Source organism: Nomascus leucogenys, chromosome 3 (assembly GCF_006542625.1).
Source record: "Nomascus leucogenys isolate Asia chromosome 3, Asia_NLE_v1, whole genome shotgun sequence".
NCBI classification, from domain to species: Eukaryota; Metazoa; Chordata; class Mammalia; order Primates; family Hylobatidae; genus Nomascus; species Nomascus leucogenys.
This window is the reverse complement of record NC_044383.1, coordinates 59,918,196-59,937,681: the sequence shown is the minus strand read 5'-3', so window position 1 is coordinate 59,937,681 and position 19,486 is coordinate 59,918,196. Positions and strand designations below refer to the sequence as shown.

The 19,486-nt window shown below is 37.4% G+C and overlaps 1 protein-coding gene and 1 pseudogene across 1 annotated transcript in view; one reads left to right on the top strand and one right to left on the bottom strand.

Moving 5' to 3' along the window:
- Window positions 1–19,486, top strand: part of COL19A1 (collagen type XIX alpha 1 chain) — a 329,106-nt gene that overhangs the window by 206,290 nt on the left and 103,330 nt on the right. The window contains exon 16 of the mRNA XM_030804323.1: window positions 16,471–16,524. Within this exon, the coding sequence (XP_030660183.1) occupies window positions 16,471–16,524 (54 nt within the window). The remainder of the gene's footprint in view (window positions 1–16,470; window positions 16,525–19,486) is intronic.
- LOC115832145 lies at window positions 12,687–15,281 on the bottom strand (annotated as a pseudogene).

The following is a 19,486-nucleotide window of genomic DNA, read 5'->3' as shown; positions in this document are numbered from 1 at the left end:
ATCTAATCTCTTCAAAACGTATACTCTATTTCAAAGCTCTAAGAAACTGATACCTGGATCAGTAGACCCAAATTTAATTTCAGCTTGCTCAGTTTACATCTTAAACTCCATTTAAAAATGTTATTGTGCTATTAGAGAAAAGTCCCGTATGATACCCCATTTGTATTTTGAAATTCAGCTGGATAAATTGAAATGCTGAAAGTGAGTTATGCTATTGCAACACTCACCATGTATTAATAACTGAACTGATATTTGCGGGATAAGGTTTTTCTATCAGAGAAAAATAAAATGATGTTAAACTGCTAGATTCCTTGGATGGTTAGTTCTTTTCTGGGGTGAAAGACTTGAGCAACACTAGACCCCAGTATATACAACCTCAGAAACTAATTGAGGCTTTGCCCTATGATATAATAAATGGCCCTATACTTTTCGTATTTCTATATTTTGCTACTCTAGAAATAGTTCAATTTGGAAATGTTACCTATCCACAACAGAATTCAGCATTCACAGCAGTTAAATATAATAAACTATACACAACCCTGCCCCACCCCCCCGACACACACACGCCAAGGGTAAATCTTAAAAACAATAATATTGAATACAAGAAAAAATACATAAGTACGTATATTTCTTTTTTAAGAGTACATGAAACAGAAAGATAACGTAAACTCATGAGAGTAGTTATCCCAAGAGGAAGGTGAGGGAAAAAGGACTACAGATGGTCAAAAAGTATTTCTATTTAATCTATGATATTTTGTTGATTAAAAAAATCTTGAAGAAAATATCTCAAACTGTTACTAGTTGTTAATGCTGTGCTGTGGGAAAATAATCATTTGTTATGTTACTCTTTTTACATATCTGCATTTTAAAAATATCTCAACAAAATAATTTCGAACTATTTACAAAGGTTTTATCATGTTATCTACAGCAAACACAAAAATAAAAACAAAAACATCACCAGATCTTAAAGAACTTTCAAGGCATAATTAGTTTCATGGCTTTGATGTTGATGCTCATCTAAAGGTATAGTAATGAATGCGATCACACTTTTTCTCATTAGTACAAACTCCTCATTTGTCTAGTACCTTTCAAAAAGTTACATTTACTTCCATTTTCATGGTTAGCTCAGTCCAAAAACAAGAACAAATATTTATTGAGCACCTATTGTTTGCCAGAAACTGCCGTAGGCAGAGGATAAACCAATGAACACAATAGACTGGGAATCAGCAGACTACAGCCCTTGGGCCAAATCTGGTGTACCATGTGTTTTCTTTAAATAAAGTTTTATTGGAACACATTCATGCCCATTTGCTTACATGTTGCCTTTGGGTGCTTACAACAGCAGAGTTGAATAGTTGTGACAAAGACTGTATGTCTCACAAAGCCTAAAATATTTACTTTAAATATTTCTTACTTTTCACAGGAAAAGTTTAGTTAACACCTAAAATAGACAAAAGCCTCTGCCCTCACGGAACTTACATTCTATTATGGAGACAGACGGCCACAAAATAAATAAGTTTTAGTGTGATTGATGGTGATACATGCAACCAAGATTAAGAAAGCAGAGGAAAGGGATATGCAGTGTTGTGTGGAAGTCAGAGAAAGCCTTGCTGCCAAGCTGACCGTGGAGCAAAGATCTAAAATAGATGAGGGCCATGTGAAAAGCTGAGGGAAGCTCTTTCTAGGTAGGGGAAGCAGCAGGTGCAAACGTCTGAGGCAGAAATTTCAAGGAACTTTAGGAGGTCGGTATGGCTAGAATGGTGAAGGAAGATGAGAGGAGGTTGGACAGTCCACACAGAAAGGCAGAGCACAGCCTTGCGGGTCATTCATTGTAAGGAGTTCAGCTTTTACTCTGAGTAAGGGCCCTCATTTGTCTGTTGTAAAATCTAGACTATTCATTTCATTTAGAAACAGAGGCCAAAGCTATAGATACTGCCTCCTTAGGTCAAATGTTTTTCAAGTCTGAAAACTTCAATTCTAACCTTACCAGCAATGGTAAGGATCGCCACACTGCCAGTTCTTACCAGTGCTACCAGGGGAAGAAAGCAAGATAACTGGTAACTATATGTTACTACAGTTTGAAAAACATTTCTGTGACACATCTATCCCATAAGTTATCCACGATGACACACTAGTGTCGGCACTAGAGAGCACATGCTATGTAAGGTTTTATTTCAGGCCTGTAGGTTGGCCTCAATAACATTAAATTTCAAACTGAGGATTTGGGGTATATTTTTCTTTGATATTTGCCAAGAATGTAATTGATCACTGGCTCTACATCTGAATGTGTTCAGCCACCTTCTCCGTGCCCCTAGGCAGTTTAATTCCTCAGGGAATGCTTGGGACCTTCTGCACAGAAGAATGGGTAGACCTTTACAGAGAGTTCATTCCATGGCAGCTGCCATATCTGCCTTCCGGAATTTATAGTCTAATAATGGCGAAAAGATCATAGAAAGCCCCTTTCAAATGTATATATTTCTCTTAAATACCTCTCAGATCTTCATATATTCTAGCCCACTATCTTTAGGCAGGTATGTTTTTATTCTTTTTTTTTTCCCCTAAGGTAGAAATTGCTCAGGCTGAGAGATTATGTGACTTTTTCAGATTCACTTAATTAATAAATGAAAGAGGATGTACTAGTGGTCAGGTCTCTGGCTTCTCATACAATGCACATTTTTTTTTCTATCCTGTTTTTTATTTTTAAGTCAATGATCAATTTGTGTCATAAATATATGAGTTAGAATCTGTATCACCTCAATATAATATACACCCTTCTAAAATATAAAACATGACTATGGGTAACATGTATTGAAAGTATGCCAAAATAGAAATATTGCTGCTGCAATCATCCAAAGCCACTATGTCCATGTTTAATGCAGACTTATAATTCTTGAAAATACTGGTGAACTACTATTCTCTTTTGTGGATCTATTTAAATAGCCTTTTTGTGTGTGCAGAACAAAACTTACATTGAGGAAAGAAGAGAAATATTCTAATACCAGACTATGAGATCCTCAAGGGCAAGATCTGTGTATAATTTTTCTCTTTACTCTCCAACATCCAGCATATAGTAAACACTTAATTAATGTACAAATGCTTATCATTGATACAAGACTGGCTTTATTTTTCCCATTCATTTGTGTTCCTAAGTGGCAGTTGATTTCTCATTAAAGTAGTAAACAAATCTGTAACTTCGATTGTTTCCAACATTGGCTCCTGTAGTTTTAGTTATATTGTTGATTTTTGAAAGATTTAAATTAAGGCTCTGTCTTCAGGATCTCAAACATCTAAATGAACGTGTGAATATTGCCATGTAATTTTACGTTTGAATCCCATAGACAAGTGACTGGATTTTTCTCTTTGCCTCTGGAGATCTTGACATCAAATAGATTTCACCTACATGTGTTTTCTCTTTTGAATGGATTTAAATCATGTTTCTTCAATTTGACTTTTTCCAAATAATCGTCTGGTAAAAATACTTTATTATGTGTAAGAAAAAGATCGATATAACTTTACTTAAATGTATAGTTTTTCTCTCAGTTGTTGGTTTGCCAGCCATGATCCAAGATAAGGGCTTTTTTTCTTTCATTAACCCCTCAAGGCTCTCATTTGCAAAGTCAATGGGACAGTTAGGCATGTATTTTTTAGGGAATCTTTGTAGCTTTGATTCTATATTTCAAAAGATGCCCAAACTATGGCATTATTTCCCATAAGATCTCTAAATTATTGGTTGATCAAAATATAAATGAGACAATAAACTACATTTGCATATTTCTGTGGATGAGTTTAAACATCCTTGTTTCTCCTGCAAGGTCTTTCACTTGAGTTAGGCCAGCCAACTGACATATTGCTTGTTAATCATACATATTAACTGGAGTAGTTAATGCTTCAAAATCCAACTTACCATTCTTTCCACAGGGACTGGTTCGTGTTTTCTAAATGTGATGACATATGCTTCAGACACTGCTAATTAGGCCTTTCCCTTGAAAATTCATCCTGACATGTTTCAAGAACACTTTTCTCCCTTGAGTACAAGTTCATTAAATTATTAATATCCTTTTGTAAGTCTTGTAGGATTACTTACACAATGCAGCTTTCTCTGTTTTAAAAACTATGGTTTATAATGAAGGATGAAATAGATCTCACTTCCTTATACTATATATCTTTTTTTCCAGGCAAAAACAATGGGCTGGGCAAATATCAGAGAATAATAGATACTATATTCAGTTACATAAAATGTTAATGTAAGATTAAAAATATTTTTTAGCCTGGGCAACATAGAGACACCCATCTCTACAAAAAAATTAAAAATTTGCTAGGTATGGTGGCACATACCTGTAGTCCCAGCTACTTGGGAGGCTGAGGCAGGAGGATACTTAAGCCCAGGAGGTTGAGGCTGCAATGAGCAATGATCACACCACTTTACTTCAGCCTGGGTGACAGAGCAAGACTCTATCTCAAAAAAAAAAAAGATTTGCACATGGAAGTGAAAATGGAAATGTTATATGGTCAGCTGTTTGTATCTGTGGGTTTTACATCTGTGGATTCAACCAACCATGGATTGAAAATATTTGAAAAGAAAATATGGTTACATCTTACTGAACATGTACAGACATTTTTTTGGTCATTATTCCCCAAACATTACAATATAACAACTATTTACATGGCATTTCATTGTAGGTATTATAAGTAACCTAAAGATGATTTAATGTATGTGAGAGGGTGTGTATAGCTTATATGCAGATTCTATACCGTTTTATATAAGGTACTTGAATGGCTATGAATTTTGGTATTGGACAGTGGGGATCTGGAACAAATCTCCCACAGATACCAAGAGATGACTGTACATGTAATCAACTCTACACACATGTAAGGAAGTGTTATAAGCAATATAAAACAGATAACCTAAAATTAGTTCTATTGAGCTTCTGTATTAAATGATGAATTTGGTGGCAGTTTTACCTTCTGGCCTATTATCTACCTCAGCAGGTGCTTATATCAACCTATATAATATGACCTTTTTAAGACAAAACTCCTAACGGCTTCCCATTACAATCACGGTAATGAAACTCAGAGCACTCACCATAATCTGCAAGGCCCAGCCTAATCTGGCCTGCCTGCCACCCAACCACACACTTGCTCTTCTCTAGCAACCTGTGTTTCTTGCTATTCCTTGAAGAATTTGTTCTTGCTGTTCCCTCTACTGGACAGCTTTCCCTGGATGCACCTGGATGCTCTTTCTCAGACCTTGCATTATCCTTGGACTCACTTTGTTCAGGTTTCTGCTGAGGCCTTCCCTGATTTTTCTATCTAAAACAGCACACCTTCCTGTATAACTCTGTACTGCCTTACCCTGCTTTATTTTTCTGTATTTCCTATCACTATCCAAAATTCGTATCTTTATTTATTTAGTTCTTAGAGATGCAGTAAGTATAGCCTAGTGGTAATGGTCAGAGGTGATACAGCCAAGTTGCCTGGATTCAAGTCTTAACTCTGGTATTTACTAGCCCCATAACCTTGGGCAAGTTATGTTGTCACTAATTTGCCTCATCCTTAAAATGGGAATACCTCAAATATATTTTGAAGATTAAGTGAATAAATATGTGTAAGTTTCTTTGAATGATATTTGGCATCTGTTACTATTATTGTCCCCACTGGTATATGAGCTCTATTGATACAGAATTCAAGGTATTTCCAGAGCATGGTAAAGCATCTAACCCACAATAGGGACTTCATAAATACTTCTTGAATTAATTTGTGAACAATTCTGGGCACATGCCAGCTGAAAGCGGGGAAAATATCTTATAAAAACACAGCAAAAAGCCAGCAGGTGAACAAATAAAGAGTTTAAAAGTCATAATGGAAATTTTACGTAGTTGAGAAAGCTGAGTTGGTTATGTGAGTTTTGTAAATGTAAATGCATATGTACTAGATGTAGCAAGAATGAGGGGAACAAGATGTATTTAGGGTTTCTGCCTTTAGGATACTTCCCTAGAGTTGAACAGAGAAAAAGTCAAAGAACATAAAAAGAATCTGGCAACTGACCAACAATTGCTGCCGGCAGGAACAACTGGGCCACCAGCTTTCCCAGGAAACCCTAACCTTACTTTGGGAAATGTTGGATCTGATGGGAGCTGAGGGGAGGTAAACTGTACAGCACAGACTTCGAATTACTTTTACCCAGTTACTGCTTCAAGTGACATTGGATGTTAAGTTTAAGGAAGCGAAAAGTAGTATTCAAATAAAGAAAAATACTCTCGGTTTTGTACAATAGTATGTCCCAAGTGTTCAGTTTTTAAAGGTCATCGATACGTTTTCCAAATATTTAAATCAATCATGCAAGAAAAAGAAGTGGTGAGCTGGGAAATGTCTTCTGAACACACTCGATCTAAAGGCTGGGGATAAGTATCAGAAGAGAAGAGAACCAAAGAGCGCACACACATCTAAGGCAGGTTACCTCAGGTGCATCCAGGGAAAGCTGTCCCTGTTTGAGGACTTTTCAGGGGGTATAATGTCCCAGGTTGTCGCTGAGGTTGTGTAAATGACTTTTTCTACCCACATTTTCCTCCTATCCCCATGATCCCTCCACTCCAGAGGGAAACTGGAAGTGCTGAGATCATCTATAACCAAATGAACAAGTCTGTCTAAATACCTGTTGCAAATAATTGTCCCTTCTCCTCCACCATGAAGGCAAGCTCTAGGTCTTAATCATCTCAATATATTTTCCCCAACACAGCAGGTAAAACAGACAGTAAATTTCTGCCAAATAAAATTTACTCACATCTTTTTGATAGGGTTTTTTTCTGAAATCAGCACTTAAGTATCAAAATGCAATTTAATCCATAAAATTCACTTCAATTAATTGAGAATTACATAAGGAAAATTTTTCCATTTCAAAATTGGGTGACCTTTATAGTTCCACCTCACTGATCCTCTAGAATTCTCTTCATTTGTCAGGCAGTTATTGAATGACTGCAAAATGTAGTTCTGTGAACTTATTTCGTACTAGTCAATCCAATCCTGGACATTGAATATGTAGCTCTAAAATTCTACCCCTTGAGTATGTCTTTTAGATTATGTAACTCAGAAATACTGAAAGTATGTCCTGTCACTTTACCTTAATTGAAATCAAGATCTCCAAATATTACTAATGATTATTTGTTCCAGTGCTCACTGGTGATGCTGAGCTTGTTCCTGTTTCACTGGCCTAGCCTCTGACCTGTCTGAAGTTTGTAGGTGAACTTCACTACATTGTTTTTATTTTAACATTTCTATTAAATAAGACTTATCATTTTATATACATTATTTGTCCCTCTGCATGTCAATTTCGTTGACTTTAAACCTACAAACATAACAGTTCCCATAACAAAAGTGAAGGAGAAAAGTCTCCATTCATGAGGCATTGTGAAAGTGGAATGTTTTAGAGATGTGGAAGGCTGGCGGCATAATTCTTAGACAGGAAGGCAGTGTATATAAAGGCCAAATTCCCCTTCTCCAGTCTGGGAGTGTGCTGCCTGTGAACATCCAGATATGGAGGAAAGAATGTTTTCACAATGAACTTTCAGCTTCCACCAGCTTCATGTGGCACAAAGATGTTAAAATACATCACAGTATATTCAGGAAATTGTTTAGCCATACCCTACCACTGCCCCATCCATGATACCAGACCAATGAAGTGGCTTGGCAAATATTGGCAATGACAGGCCTAGAAAACAGAGGCAGAAGTTGGGCCTTAGAGAGTTGGTGGTGTGGCAAGGCAGTTAGGCATTCCAACAAATCTAAATGGAAGGTTTGGGTTGGCCTCAGAATCAGGGTAGAGAGACGTGAAGGCAAGCAGAAATCAGGCAAGCAGAGGAGAACTAGGAAGATCCACATTCCAAAGGGAAAAGCAACAAGTAAATGGGACATTTACAAAATCTGACTTGGTAGTGAGAAGAAGAGAAGCTCAAAAATTATAACAGCAAAATAACCTAAATTGTGAATGATCAGGATACCCACATCAAGGAAACGTTAATCCTGTTTTAATGTTTTAACGAATCATTTATTCAGACTATCATTTATTGAACTGTAGCTCAAGAGGTTTAGATAATGATGTCACAACTTCTGACTTGTTTTGAAAAGCCACATTAGTTACAGATAGAGTCCCTCCAAGGGGGGATTAAAAGGAAAGGGGCAGAGAGATGAGTAAATAGTGGAATGAAATAATTTAAAAATGTTAAGATCCCAACCTCAATAATGTTCATCTTTCCTTAGCTCTGAACCTATTTCAAGTCATTTGTTCATGCTGCATTGCATTTTCTTCTCATGTCCTTACGAGAGTCACTTGTCAGATCCCTGAAGTAATGAGACCTTTATGATTAGTGTTGTTACTGTCATAGATAGATTTTAAAATATCTATTAAGAAATAAAATGTACTTAAAATATTATGCCTTCCTCAGTAAGTATTCCATTCTCATTTTCACACATATCATTGAGTTCAAAATGTAATTTTTTACATCAGGCATAAATCTTATTTCCTTTCACAAAGTTAAAAAAGAAAACTAAACTTCCCAGATAGTTTGTAATGTTTTCCTGTGTAATTAACACCTCATTCACAGTTGTGTGTGCCAGTCAAGGCCCTGTCTCCTCTTTCTTGACATTTCCTTAATACCTTGTTCAGGCTGAGCTGATGCCTAACAGTGTGCAAAATACACATATGGAAACAGGGGAATGTTAGAGAGGAGTCAGCTGAATTACCATGACCTGCTAGTTTAGAGAGAGTACTTAGACACATGTTTCATTTTGTGGGTTTGGGGTCTGTGCGCCATCCCTTAAGTCCAATTACTGCTGTAACCTCATCGTCATCATCATCATCCTCATCAACAATAAAAACCATCTGTCAAATGAATACCAATAGTCCATTATTTGCATTCTTCCCTTCTTAATGCTTCTAAGAGGGCCAAATGTTTATAAATCAAGTGTCTAATTTAAGATACGCGTTCTCTCACACTGCAAGTCATCCTGGAAGCATTAGGTTATTTTTACTGTTGAAAATTTGTAGGTGTCATTTATTTAAATAGCCTTGTATCTTTTTTTTCTTGCTGTTAATAGTGACCCTCTGTGTCCTTGTGCACAGAAAATGCAAGTGGAATCAAGCTTTAGATCATTCAAATAAAATCATTCCGTTGTGGGAATCTCCTGGTTTCATTTTTAAAAGTTATATTGAAATTTAATATACATTCAGAAAAATGTGAATGTCATACGGTACAGCTTGATGCTTTTTTATGAAATGAACATACTTATGCAACCACCACATAGTTCAAGCAACAGAACATCATCACCCCAAGAAACTCCTCTCATGCTTTCTTTCAGTCACTTTCCACTCTCACATGGGTAACCCATTATAACTTCTAATAGGACAGATTAGGTTTGCCCATTTTGTTCTTTGTATGATTTGATCAACATTATGTTTATAAGAGACATTTATATTGTTGCATGTAGTTCAATTTCATTCATTTTAATTGCTATCAAATATATACTTTTCCCTTGTATGAATAAACCACTTTTTTTTATTTATACCTCTAATGGGTATCTTGATTGTTACTTTAGATTTTTAAAAAAACTCATATCCACGGTTAAAAGGTGATTACACTTTTCTAAAGGATGCACACTACGTATTTTGGAGGTTTTCCTAGAGACATTATCTAATATTTTTATATAAAAAATGGAGAATTGGAGAGAGGGTAGTAGAAGGGCAATGAGGAAAGGAACTAATATTTATTAGAACTACCATGTACTGGGCATTTGGTAAAAATAGTTATTTTCTTTTGAATTGTGGTAGAAAATATATAACATAAAATTTACCATCCTTACCACTTTTAAGTATACAGTTCAGTAGTGTCAAGTATATTCACATTGTTGTGAAACAGATCTCCAGAACATTTTCATCGTGCAAAACTGAAACTGTATAAACATTAAACAACTCCTTTTTTCTCCTCTTCCTTTTCTTCAGTCACTGGTAACCCCCATTCTATTTTCTGTCCTATGAATTTGGCTTCTTTAGATATTTCATATAAATGGAATCATACAGTATTTGGTTTGCTGTGACTGGTTTATTTCACTTAGTATAATGTCCTCAAGGTTCCTCCATGTTGTTGCATGTGACAGGATTTTCTTCCCTTTTAAGGCTGAAAATATTCTATTGTATGTTTGTACAACATTTTATTTATGCATTCATCCATTGGTTGACATTTGGGTTAGTTCCACCTCTTGTCTATTGAGAATAATACTGCTATGAACATGGGCATGCAAATATCTCTTCTTAAAACTGTTTCCAATTCTTGGAGTATATAACCAGAAATGGGATTGCTAGATCATATGGTAACTCTATTTTTTTTTTTTTTGAGACAGGGTCTCACTCTGTCACCCAGGCATGAGTGCAGTGGTGCCATCTCAGCTCACTGCACCCTCCGCCTCCTGGGCTGGAGTGATCCTCCCACCTCAGGCTTCTCAGTAGTTGGGACTACAGGCATATGCCATATGCCATCATGCCCAGCTAATTTTTGTATTTTTCTTTTTTTTAGAAACAGGGTTTTGCCATGGTGCCCAGGCTGGTCTCAAACTTCTGGCCTCAGGCAATCCACCCTTCTCGGCCTCCCAAAGTGCTAGGATTACAATTTTACAATCCCATCAACCTTGCACAAGTGTTCCAATTTCCCCATGTTCTCGCCAACACTTGTTTTCAGATTTGTTGATAGTAGCCATACTACTGGGTGTATGCAGTAGGAATTTTACAAGTGATCTTTTTATTCCTTTAACAAAGTTGTTGCAAAGTATAAGTACCATTTTACATCAATGAAATCTTAGCACAAAAAGATTCTATAAGAGAAAAAATGGGGCACGGGAATTTTCCAGTCCAGGTGCTCTTGAACTTGACAATGAGCATTTTATTCTCAAAGTTCTACATAATCGCAAAACAGATTGAATTCTTTTGTTCTGAGCTACAAGATATAGACTTACAAGATATAAGGTGCTCTACAGGATTGCTTGACTTTAAATATGAAAGAAGAGCTTTAGTTTTAGAGTATTGGTTCTCATAACATGGTCCCCAGACCAGCAGCATCAGCGTTACTACAAACTTGGTAGAAATGCAGATTCTCAGATCTCACCCCAGACCTACTGAATCCAGAACTCTGAACAGCCAAGCAGGTGGCACACACCTGTAATCCCAGCTACTCGGGAGAGGGGCTTGCTGTATTACCGTGTCCTGACAGTTTATAGAGAGTACTTAAATATATGTTTCCTTTGTGTGTTTGGGGCCTGCATATCATCCTTTAAGTCCAATTACTGCTCTAACTTCATCTTCATCATCCTCATCAACAAAAACCATCTGTCAAACAACTGCCAATAGTCTATTATTTGCATTCTTCCCTTTTTAGTGCTCCTAAGAGGGCCAGGTGTTTATAAATCAAAAGTCTAATTTAAGATAAATGTTCTCTCACACTGCAAGTCATCCTGGAAGCATCAAGTTTTAAAAGGAGCTTTTTTAAGCTATTTTTTGTTGAGACAGGATCCACGCTGGTCTTGAACTCCTGGGCTCAAATGATCCTCCTGAGGTTTCCTATGACTGATTTATTTTACTTAGTATAATATCCTTGAGGTTCATCCACGCTGTTGCATGGGCCAGGATTGTCTTCCTTTTTAAGGCTGAAAATATTCCATTGTATGTTTGTACCACATTTTGTGTATCCATTCATCCATTGATGGACATTTGGGTTACTTCCACCTCTTGATCCTGAGGAGGATTGTTTGAGACCAGCATGGATCCTGTCTCAAAAAAAAAAAACAAAAGTCTGCGAGTGAGGCTCAGCAATCTATTTTAAAACAGCCCTCCAGGTGACACTCATGCATGGTCAGGTTTGAGCCCTCCTGGGTTTAGATCATTAGGCAGATATCTAAATTGTTGTCTAATAATCTCAACACTGTTGCCAAACAGAAAACTGACATATTTAGCACTTTCAGGTTTCCAGGGCAACTTGATAGAGTAAATCTGTGTTTTGCACTTTATACCACAGTTTTCAGGAAAATGTTGGATTAGCCCAGTTATAATAACGCTGGAACACTAGATCTCTATCCATCTGAAAGTTCACCCAAACACTAATTTATCAGAGTTGCTTCTGAACAAATGGCCACCTGAGAATAGCCACCCTAACCAGGAAGACCTATTCCAGCTCAGCAGCTATCTGACTTATCTCCAAGATTTTCACTCCACCCACACCCAAGTCCCCACCTTTTGTCTCGCTTTTGGGTCTAGAGAGAGCCTTGTAATGAATGGACCAAAACAGCCAGAGATAGAAGTGAAAGCAAACATGCAAACATTCCTCCCATTGGCATCAGCAGCCTTCTTCCTGGACCCACTATCAACCGCCGCAGGCCCTGCCCCAGGTATCCTCATCCACTTCCCCAGAGCCCTGCAAAGAAAATAACAAAGATTCACAGATTAGACTTTCCTCTGAAAAGTGGGGGAATCTGATTTTAGTCCTAGGAAGGGAGTTGTGATTTATGCCTGTTTTCTTGGCCTAATTATTAATAAAATACTCCCCCGAAGTATCCTAGCTTAAGTAGTAAAATTCACCCTACCAAAAATCTACTGTTAGCTCCTTTTTTAAAAAACAGAACATTTATTGTGTGACTAATCATTGAAATTCTTAAGATAAACTGGATGCTACAACAGCTGCCCTCTTGGGTTTAGATGTTGTTCCTTCTCAGAATCCATGCCTGAATCTGCGGTATACAATATTCAGGTGCCTCACTTGACCAGTCCTGGTATTATTTCCTCTTTAAGCCTTGGCACTTCAGTTGTACTTCCTCTTGCGCTTAGCAGGGTAGCCACATTTGCCACAGGATGACTTCTGAAGGTGGCAGGCCTTAGAGCCACAGTGGTGGCACAATGTGTGCATCTTATTGCAACACTTTTCAAACGATGGTGTTCCCTTCAGTATCTTGCTTCTGTGGCCAAGACCAAAGAGTGTTGTTAGCTCTTAGGTAGGCTTTTGCCTTTCCCTAATGCTTTTAAATAGAAGATAGATGATCCTTCAGAGGAACAGAAGACTGTGCGGCTGTATTCGGTGCAGCTTGGGGCCTTGAAGAAGGGAAACAAGACAAGGGAGTTAATTCCTAGGGCTCCTTGGAGAGAAGAACAATGATGTCTGGGAGTAGGCATGGACTATTGTGTTGATTGAAATTGCAGCCCCTAAGAAAGGTGCCATGGCTCACACCTATAATCCCAACACTTTGGGAGGAGGCCAGAGCTGGATAATCACTTCAGTCCAGGAGTTCAAGACCCGCCTGGGCAACATAGTGAGACCCTGTCTCTAAAAAAAAAAAAAAAAATTGAGAAAAAAAGAGATTGTGCCCTGCCTGGACCCATAGCTCTGTTATGCTCTAAAGCTTCCACCCACATTTCTCATCCATCCACCCCTCTCCTCTATCCTCCACAAGTCACTGATACTTGAGACTTAAGTCTCAAGAGTTTTTCCTAAGGTAAATCTTGTTTCTAGTACAGATTGAGCATCCATAATCTGAAAATTCGAAATCTGAAATGCTCCAAAATCCAAAACTTTTTGAGCAACAACATGGCACCACAAGTGGAAAATTTTACACCTGACCTCACATGACAGGTTGCAGTCAAAACACAGTCACAATTTTGTTTTATGCACAAAATTATTTAAAATAGTGCATAAAATTACTTTCAGACTATGTGGATAAATGAATTTTATGTTTAGACTTGGGGCCCATCCCCAAGATATCTCATTATGTATATGCAAATATTCCAAAATAAAAAAAAAATACAAAACACTTCTGGTTCCAAGCACTTTGGGACAGATTATAATCAACCTGTATGTATTTGGTGGTAAGCCTAACAAAAAGGTAACTGCATTGCTTTGTACAGCACATCTTTAAAAATTGTTCAAATCTGATTTAGGGTGCTAATAGAAATTCAAGCCTAGAAACCAGATTTAATGTGAAAATATGTGCTGGCCAAAGTTGTGTGCACACAATATGTTCCAATTACTTAACAACCCACAAAAATATTTTACCTGCATGTCCATTCGGCAAAATCAGCCTTCTCTCTGCCCTCTTCCAGCATACACACTGACACTCTGACACTCTGACAATGGCAAGGCTGGCTGAAATCAGCAGTGATGTGCAGGAATCTGGATGCTTGCCCTCACCATATTCCTGAATCTTGGATGCTTTTTACTCCTCATCTTAACACATGCCAATGTTATGTTACAATATCTGACATTTGGTTTGTTTCAACATTAACTCTGTGATAAAAGTTAATCAACAGTCAGCCTCATTTTCCCTGCTTCCTGCCCAAATCAATATACATGTCTCCTTTGAAGAAAGGGGAATGTAAACTAAAGTTGATCCTATGGTTTCAACTTACCTCAACCTAATGTATGCTTAAAGAAAGAACCAATCACTTACTTAGATACCATTGATTTAGTTTCTTTGTGTTCTTGTGAATTAATAAATTACAGTGCTTCCACTTTCTAAGTAAACTTTTTATCATTGATTAGTCCTCAGAGGCTAATTTACTTATATTTACTAAAAGACCAAATATATTGATTTTCAGAAAATGTAAACTGCAAGACTAGAACATGGTGTACATGTGTATAACTTGTTTTAAGTATCCAGAATATTAAATTATATGTTCATTTCAATCTTACAATCCTCCAAAAGAACTGCATGGTTTAGATCTATAAAATGAAATATAAGAGAAAACACTACTATTAATAATTATATTTGTTTTTTAATTTTTTTTTCTTTTTTTGAGACACAGTCTCTGTCTCCCAGGCTGGAGTGCAGTGGCACGATCTCGGCTCACTGCAACCTCCACCTCCCAGGTTCAAGCAATTCTCCTGCCTCCAGAGTAGCTGGGATTACAGGCACATACCACCATACCTGGCTAATTTTTTTTGTATTTTTAGTAGAAACAAGGTTTCTCCATGTTGGCCCGACCTCAGGTGATCCGCCTGCCTCGGCCTCCCAAAGTGCTGGAATTACAGTTGTGAGCCACCATGCCCGGCCTATGTTTTTAATTTTTAAAAAATTTTAAATCTGTTCTGTAGATGTTAACCAGAGCTATTTATAGAAAAGGCTTCTGTTTTCATATGAAGTCTTTGATGGTATCACCTAATTTCCCTTCAGGAACAATGGACACATTTCTGATCCAATCACAGCATTGTATTTGCTTGTTTATCTCTGAACACTTACTCTACTGTTTCAACTGGCATTTCGACCTCCTACCCCACTCCAAGACTGGATGAAAATCAGAGGAATCAGGCAACTTTGCCTGACATTTTCAGAGCAAGAAAATTGGTGAATAAAATGGGCCTTTCTGTGCCTACACTTATAATTCTCCCCGAAAACAGCATTGAAAAGATCAACCTAATATCTTTACTTTATAAGTATCAATAAGCCTTAATATGTACTGACAGTTTACCAATACGAAAATCAAATAGAATTGTTAGTAACAATGAAATAGAGTGACCATATTTAGAAAACATATGCTCATAAATGCTTCTCATTCAAAATGTATGCTTTCAATACCTAAGCTCACTTCCCTCTGTTAAAAATTTAAAAAATAAAAAATGTTTAAGAAAATAATTTTATAATAAATAATGAAATGCTTTTTAAATGTTATTAGATTCACGGGTACTTAGAGATGTTAGCACAACATCTTGCCATTGGAATTTAGCTAGTTGTGAACTTGGGAGAGTTAATATTTGGTTGTAATCACGAAGATTAACATGCAAGAATTATACATTTTACTTCACTTATAAAAACAGCTTAACCATCTAAAAGGAAGAAAAGAGCTGATGTGCTTCATACAGTATATATCATTACAACAGGGCTTAGGGCAGTGCTTTTCAAATTTTAGTGAGCATAAAAATTATCTGAAGTAGGTTTAAAAATGCAGATTCGTGGCTCCGACCCCTGAGATTCCAAACCATGAATTCTAGGATGAAGTCCAGGAATATGCATGTTTAACACCCAATCTTACCCTCAAATAACTCATACAAAATTAGAATTCAGGCCCTTCTTGGAGAACACCAACTTAAGATGACAGATGTATTTGTTATTGCATCTGAAACCACAGAATCATCAGATAAAATACCCATCTTAGACCATCTTTCATATACTTTATATTACTTTGCTAAAGAACCAAGGTAGATAGCATTTAAAGGGCTGCTGATAACAGTTAAGATTTATTCATTTCAGGTACTATACTTCTCATTATGGTCCTTAAAAATTGGCCCACAGCTTTTAAAATTAATTGATGTTTAAAAGTCACGTGGAATTGGAATTGTTTCTTAACTTTCTGTTCATTTTTACTGTCTTCAATATTCCCATTTAATATTGTTTGACATTAAAATGTAATGGAGTCACAGTATTTATCATCTGTTCTTCTTTGGTTTCAAGGGAAGACGAGGGAAAACAGGACCTCCCGGAAAACCAGGACCCCCAGGACCACCTGTGAGTAAACAATACGATGACTGTCCCTTTAAAGAGTCTGTCTTTAGTCTTTATGTCTGTGTGTTTACCCAAGGATTATTTTACTCCCCTGCAGATAATGATTTCCTTTATTCTACTGTTTAGAATGACTGGTTTCAGCATTTGGATGAGTAGTTCATACTTTCTATATTCCTAACTCCATCATCACCACAAACCAAGAGATGAGGGAGGCTGGTAATTGTCCATACACCTCACCCACTTCTTTATTACACAGATGGCAATAACAGTAGTGTCTGCTTGAACATCCCAAGCCAAGTGTCCAGATAGATGAATCCTGTTCTGAACCTACCTGGACACCATCTTCTAGATTTCTTAACATCCAGGCTGTTAGAAAATTAGACATCTGGGGAAGCATATCCACTTTTCTTGATATGAAACTATTTTGTTAGTATAGTTTCATGGTTTGGTAAAACGTGCTATAAAGATCATCTAACCAGTTAGCTTATCTGGATCCTTTACCCCAAGCTTCTAGAAAAAAACAAAAAAAGATTCAATTTCTTGTAGTTCTGGTAACTCTACAGCCTATGAGAGTCTGGTTTGCGTCCAAGCTGCTCCACTGACAGTGCACTCTTTGTGGTCACCAACAATCTCTGCATTGCAGATTCCCTGAGCACTTTTCAGGCTTCATCTTACTTTACTGCTACACAGGAGTGTATACTATTGACTGCTCTCTCCTTGAAACTCCCTATTCTGTTGGTTTAGCAACACTGGGTTTTTTTCTCCTATGCCTGGGGCCATCTTTTTGTCTCCATTAACAGCTTTTCTTCTGCCCGCTATATGTTGGATGGACTAATGAATGCCGGTTTTTTATTTCAACTCAGACATTGTTCCTGAATTCCAGGCTGGTACAATCCATTATTTTTTAGTATCTCCACTTGGAAGTCTCCTAGCTACCACAAAAGTATAATGTCCAAACTAATCTCTAAAAATAATCCTAGATTTTTTTTCTTCTTCATCCTCCTCATCTAAACAGTCCCTAAATCATATCAGTTCTACATCCCAGTAGCCCACAAATCCTCTCCGTCTTCAGTGTCACTGCCTTAGTTTAGACCTCTGTCAATTTGAACCTACATTTTTGAAGTAATCTGAGAGCTGGTCTCATTGCCTCTACCTTCTCCAAGTGGAGCAAAACCTCTAAATCATGACAGCATCTAGGTCGGCTTGGATGGCTTAAAATTCTCTAACAGCTTAAAACTATTTGATTTTAAATTCCTCAGTCACTTCTTTTTTCTTCAAGAAAGATGGATTCCACATCCTCTACATGCCATTCTGGGCCCTTCATGGTTTGCCTTTTACCTGCCTTGGCCTATCCTCCTCTATGCCCTTCCTTCTTTTGTAATCAGTGATCTTCCCTTACTATTTCAGAAATGCCATGACTTGCAAATGTTCTCCAATAGGCCTATATATGCTTCTCTCTATCTTCATGACTCAGCTCAAACATTTCTCCTATAGAACCTTTGCCAGTGCTCTCAGCATCTGAGGTTTTCCTCCCATGGTCCTATACTTACACCTCCGACAGATACAGCACATTACTTTGGACCCTTATTTTCCTCATCTGTCTGACCACTGCACTGTGACTTTTTTGAACCTCTATTTTCTCACCATTGCTTAGAACAGTCTCTGGTCTATAGCATGTGATTATTGTTTATTTAATGACTGATTAACAAATGAATATATTTTGTAGACGAAAAAGTTAAAACCAGGGAAGTGACCTAAAGACCAAAAACATCCTGCACCACCACTAGAGGGCCTCAACCCAGTACCTTAGGAATCTCTTAGGATGTGCTCACCTGCCAAAAATGAACATGATTGCTGTCCTGTCATTGATTTCATTTAACTTTAGCCATTCTAGTGGATTGTCCTATTAACAATGCACTGGTGCCAATTGCTATTTGTTATATAAAAGCAGATTGGGGGAATGAGGGGGTGAGGAAGCGTGAGCTGGGTATCTGCATTAGTCCATTCTCACACTGCTATGAAGAACTACGTGAGACTGGGTAACTTTTAAAGAAAAGAGGCTTAATTGACTCACAGTTCCACAGGCTGTACAGGAGGCATGGCTGGGGAGATCTCAGGAAACTTACAGTCATGGCAGAAGGGAGAAGGGGAGACAAGCGCGTCTTCACATGGCAGCGGGAGAGAGCGACTGTGAAGGGGGAAGTGCACTTTTGAGCAACCTAATCTCATGAGAACTCACTCACAAGGCAGCACTAGGGGGATGGTGCTAAACCATTAGAAACCACCCTCCTGACCCAATCACCTCCCACCAGGTTCCTCCCCCAACACTGGAGATTACAATTTAACATGAGATTTGGTTGGGGACACAGAGCCAAACCATATCAGTATGCTAGAATCTAGTCTTTAAAGGAATCAGTTTTGTTGATTTTTATTTCAAAGTTTTAGGCAAAACAGGGAACACATTGTAAGATCTTTAAAATAATTGTGTCATGCTTTAAAGAAGAAAAGCTGGTGAATGCTAACAGGCAAGATCAGACCTTCGTGTAGTTTTCTAAACCTATGATGCTGCTTTTAAGACAGGATAATTGTTGTCTCAAAGGAGGAATTTGAATGCTGAAGGCCTTTATGATAAGTTTGCCAAATGTGTAGGAGAGAAGAGGATTACACCGAATTCTGGAATGAGTTCTCAACTATAGATCAAATGAGTTTACTGAAGAATTCAGAAGATTAAAAAACATGTGACTGTATGATAGGATTTATAGTGTGCAATTCCACAGACTTCAGTTTATTGCCAGAGTGTTTGGGGGAGAGAGGTGCTTATTTTATTTCAAATATAGATTTAGAACTTAAACTCAGCTATGGGTCTGACACACAGTGTTCATTAAATCCTGGGAACATAGTATTTGAAAAAAATGGTTTATTAACTTTTTAAATATAATAAAATACCCAATTTGTTAGAAAAATT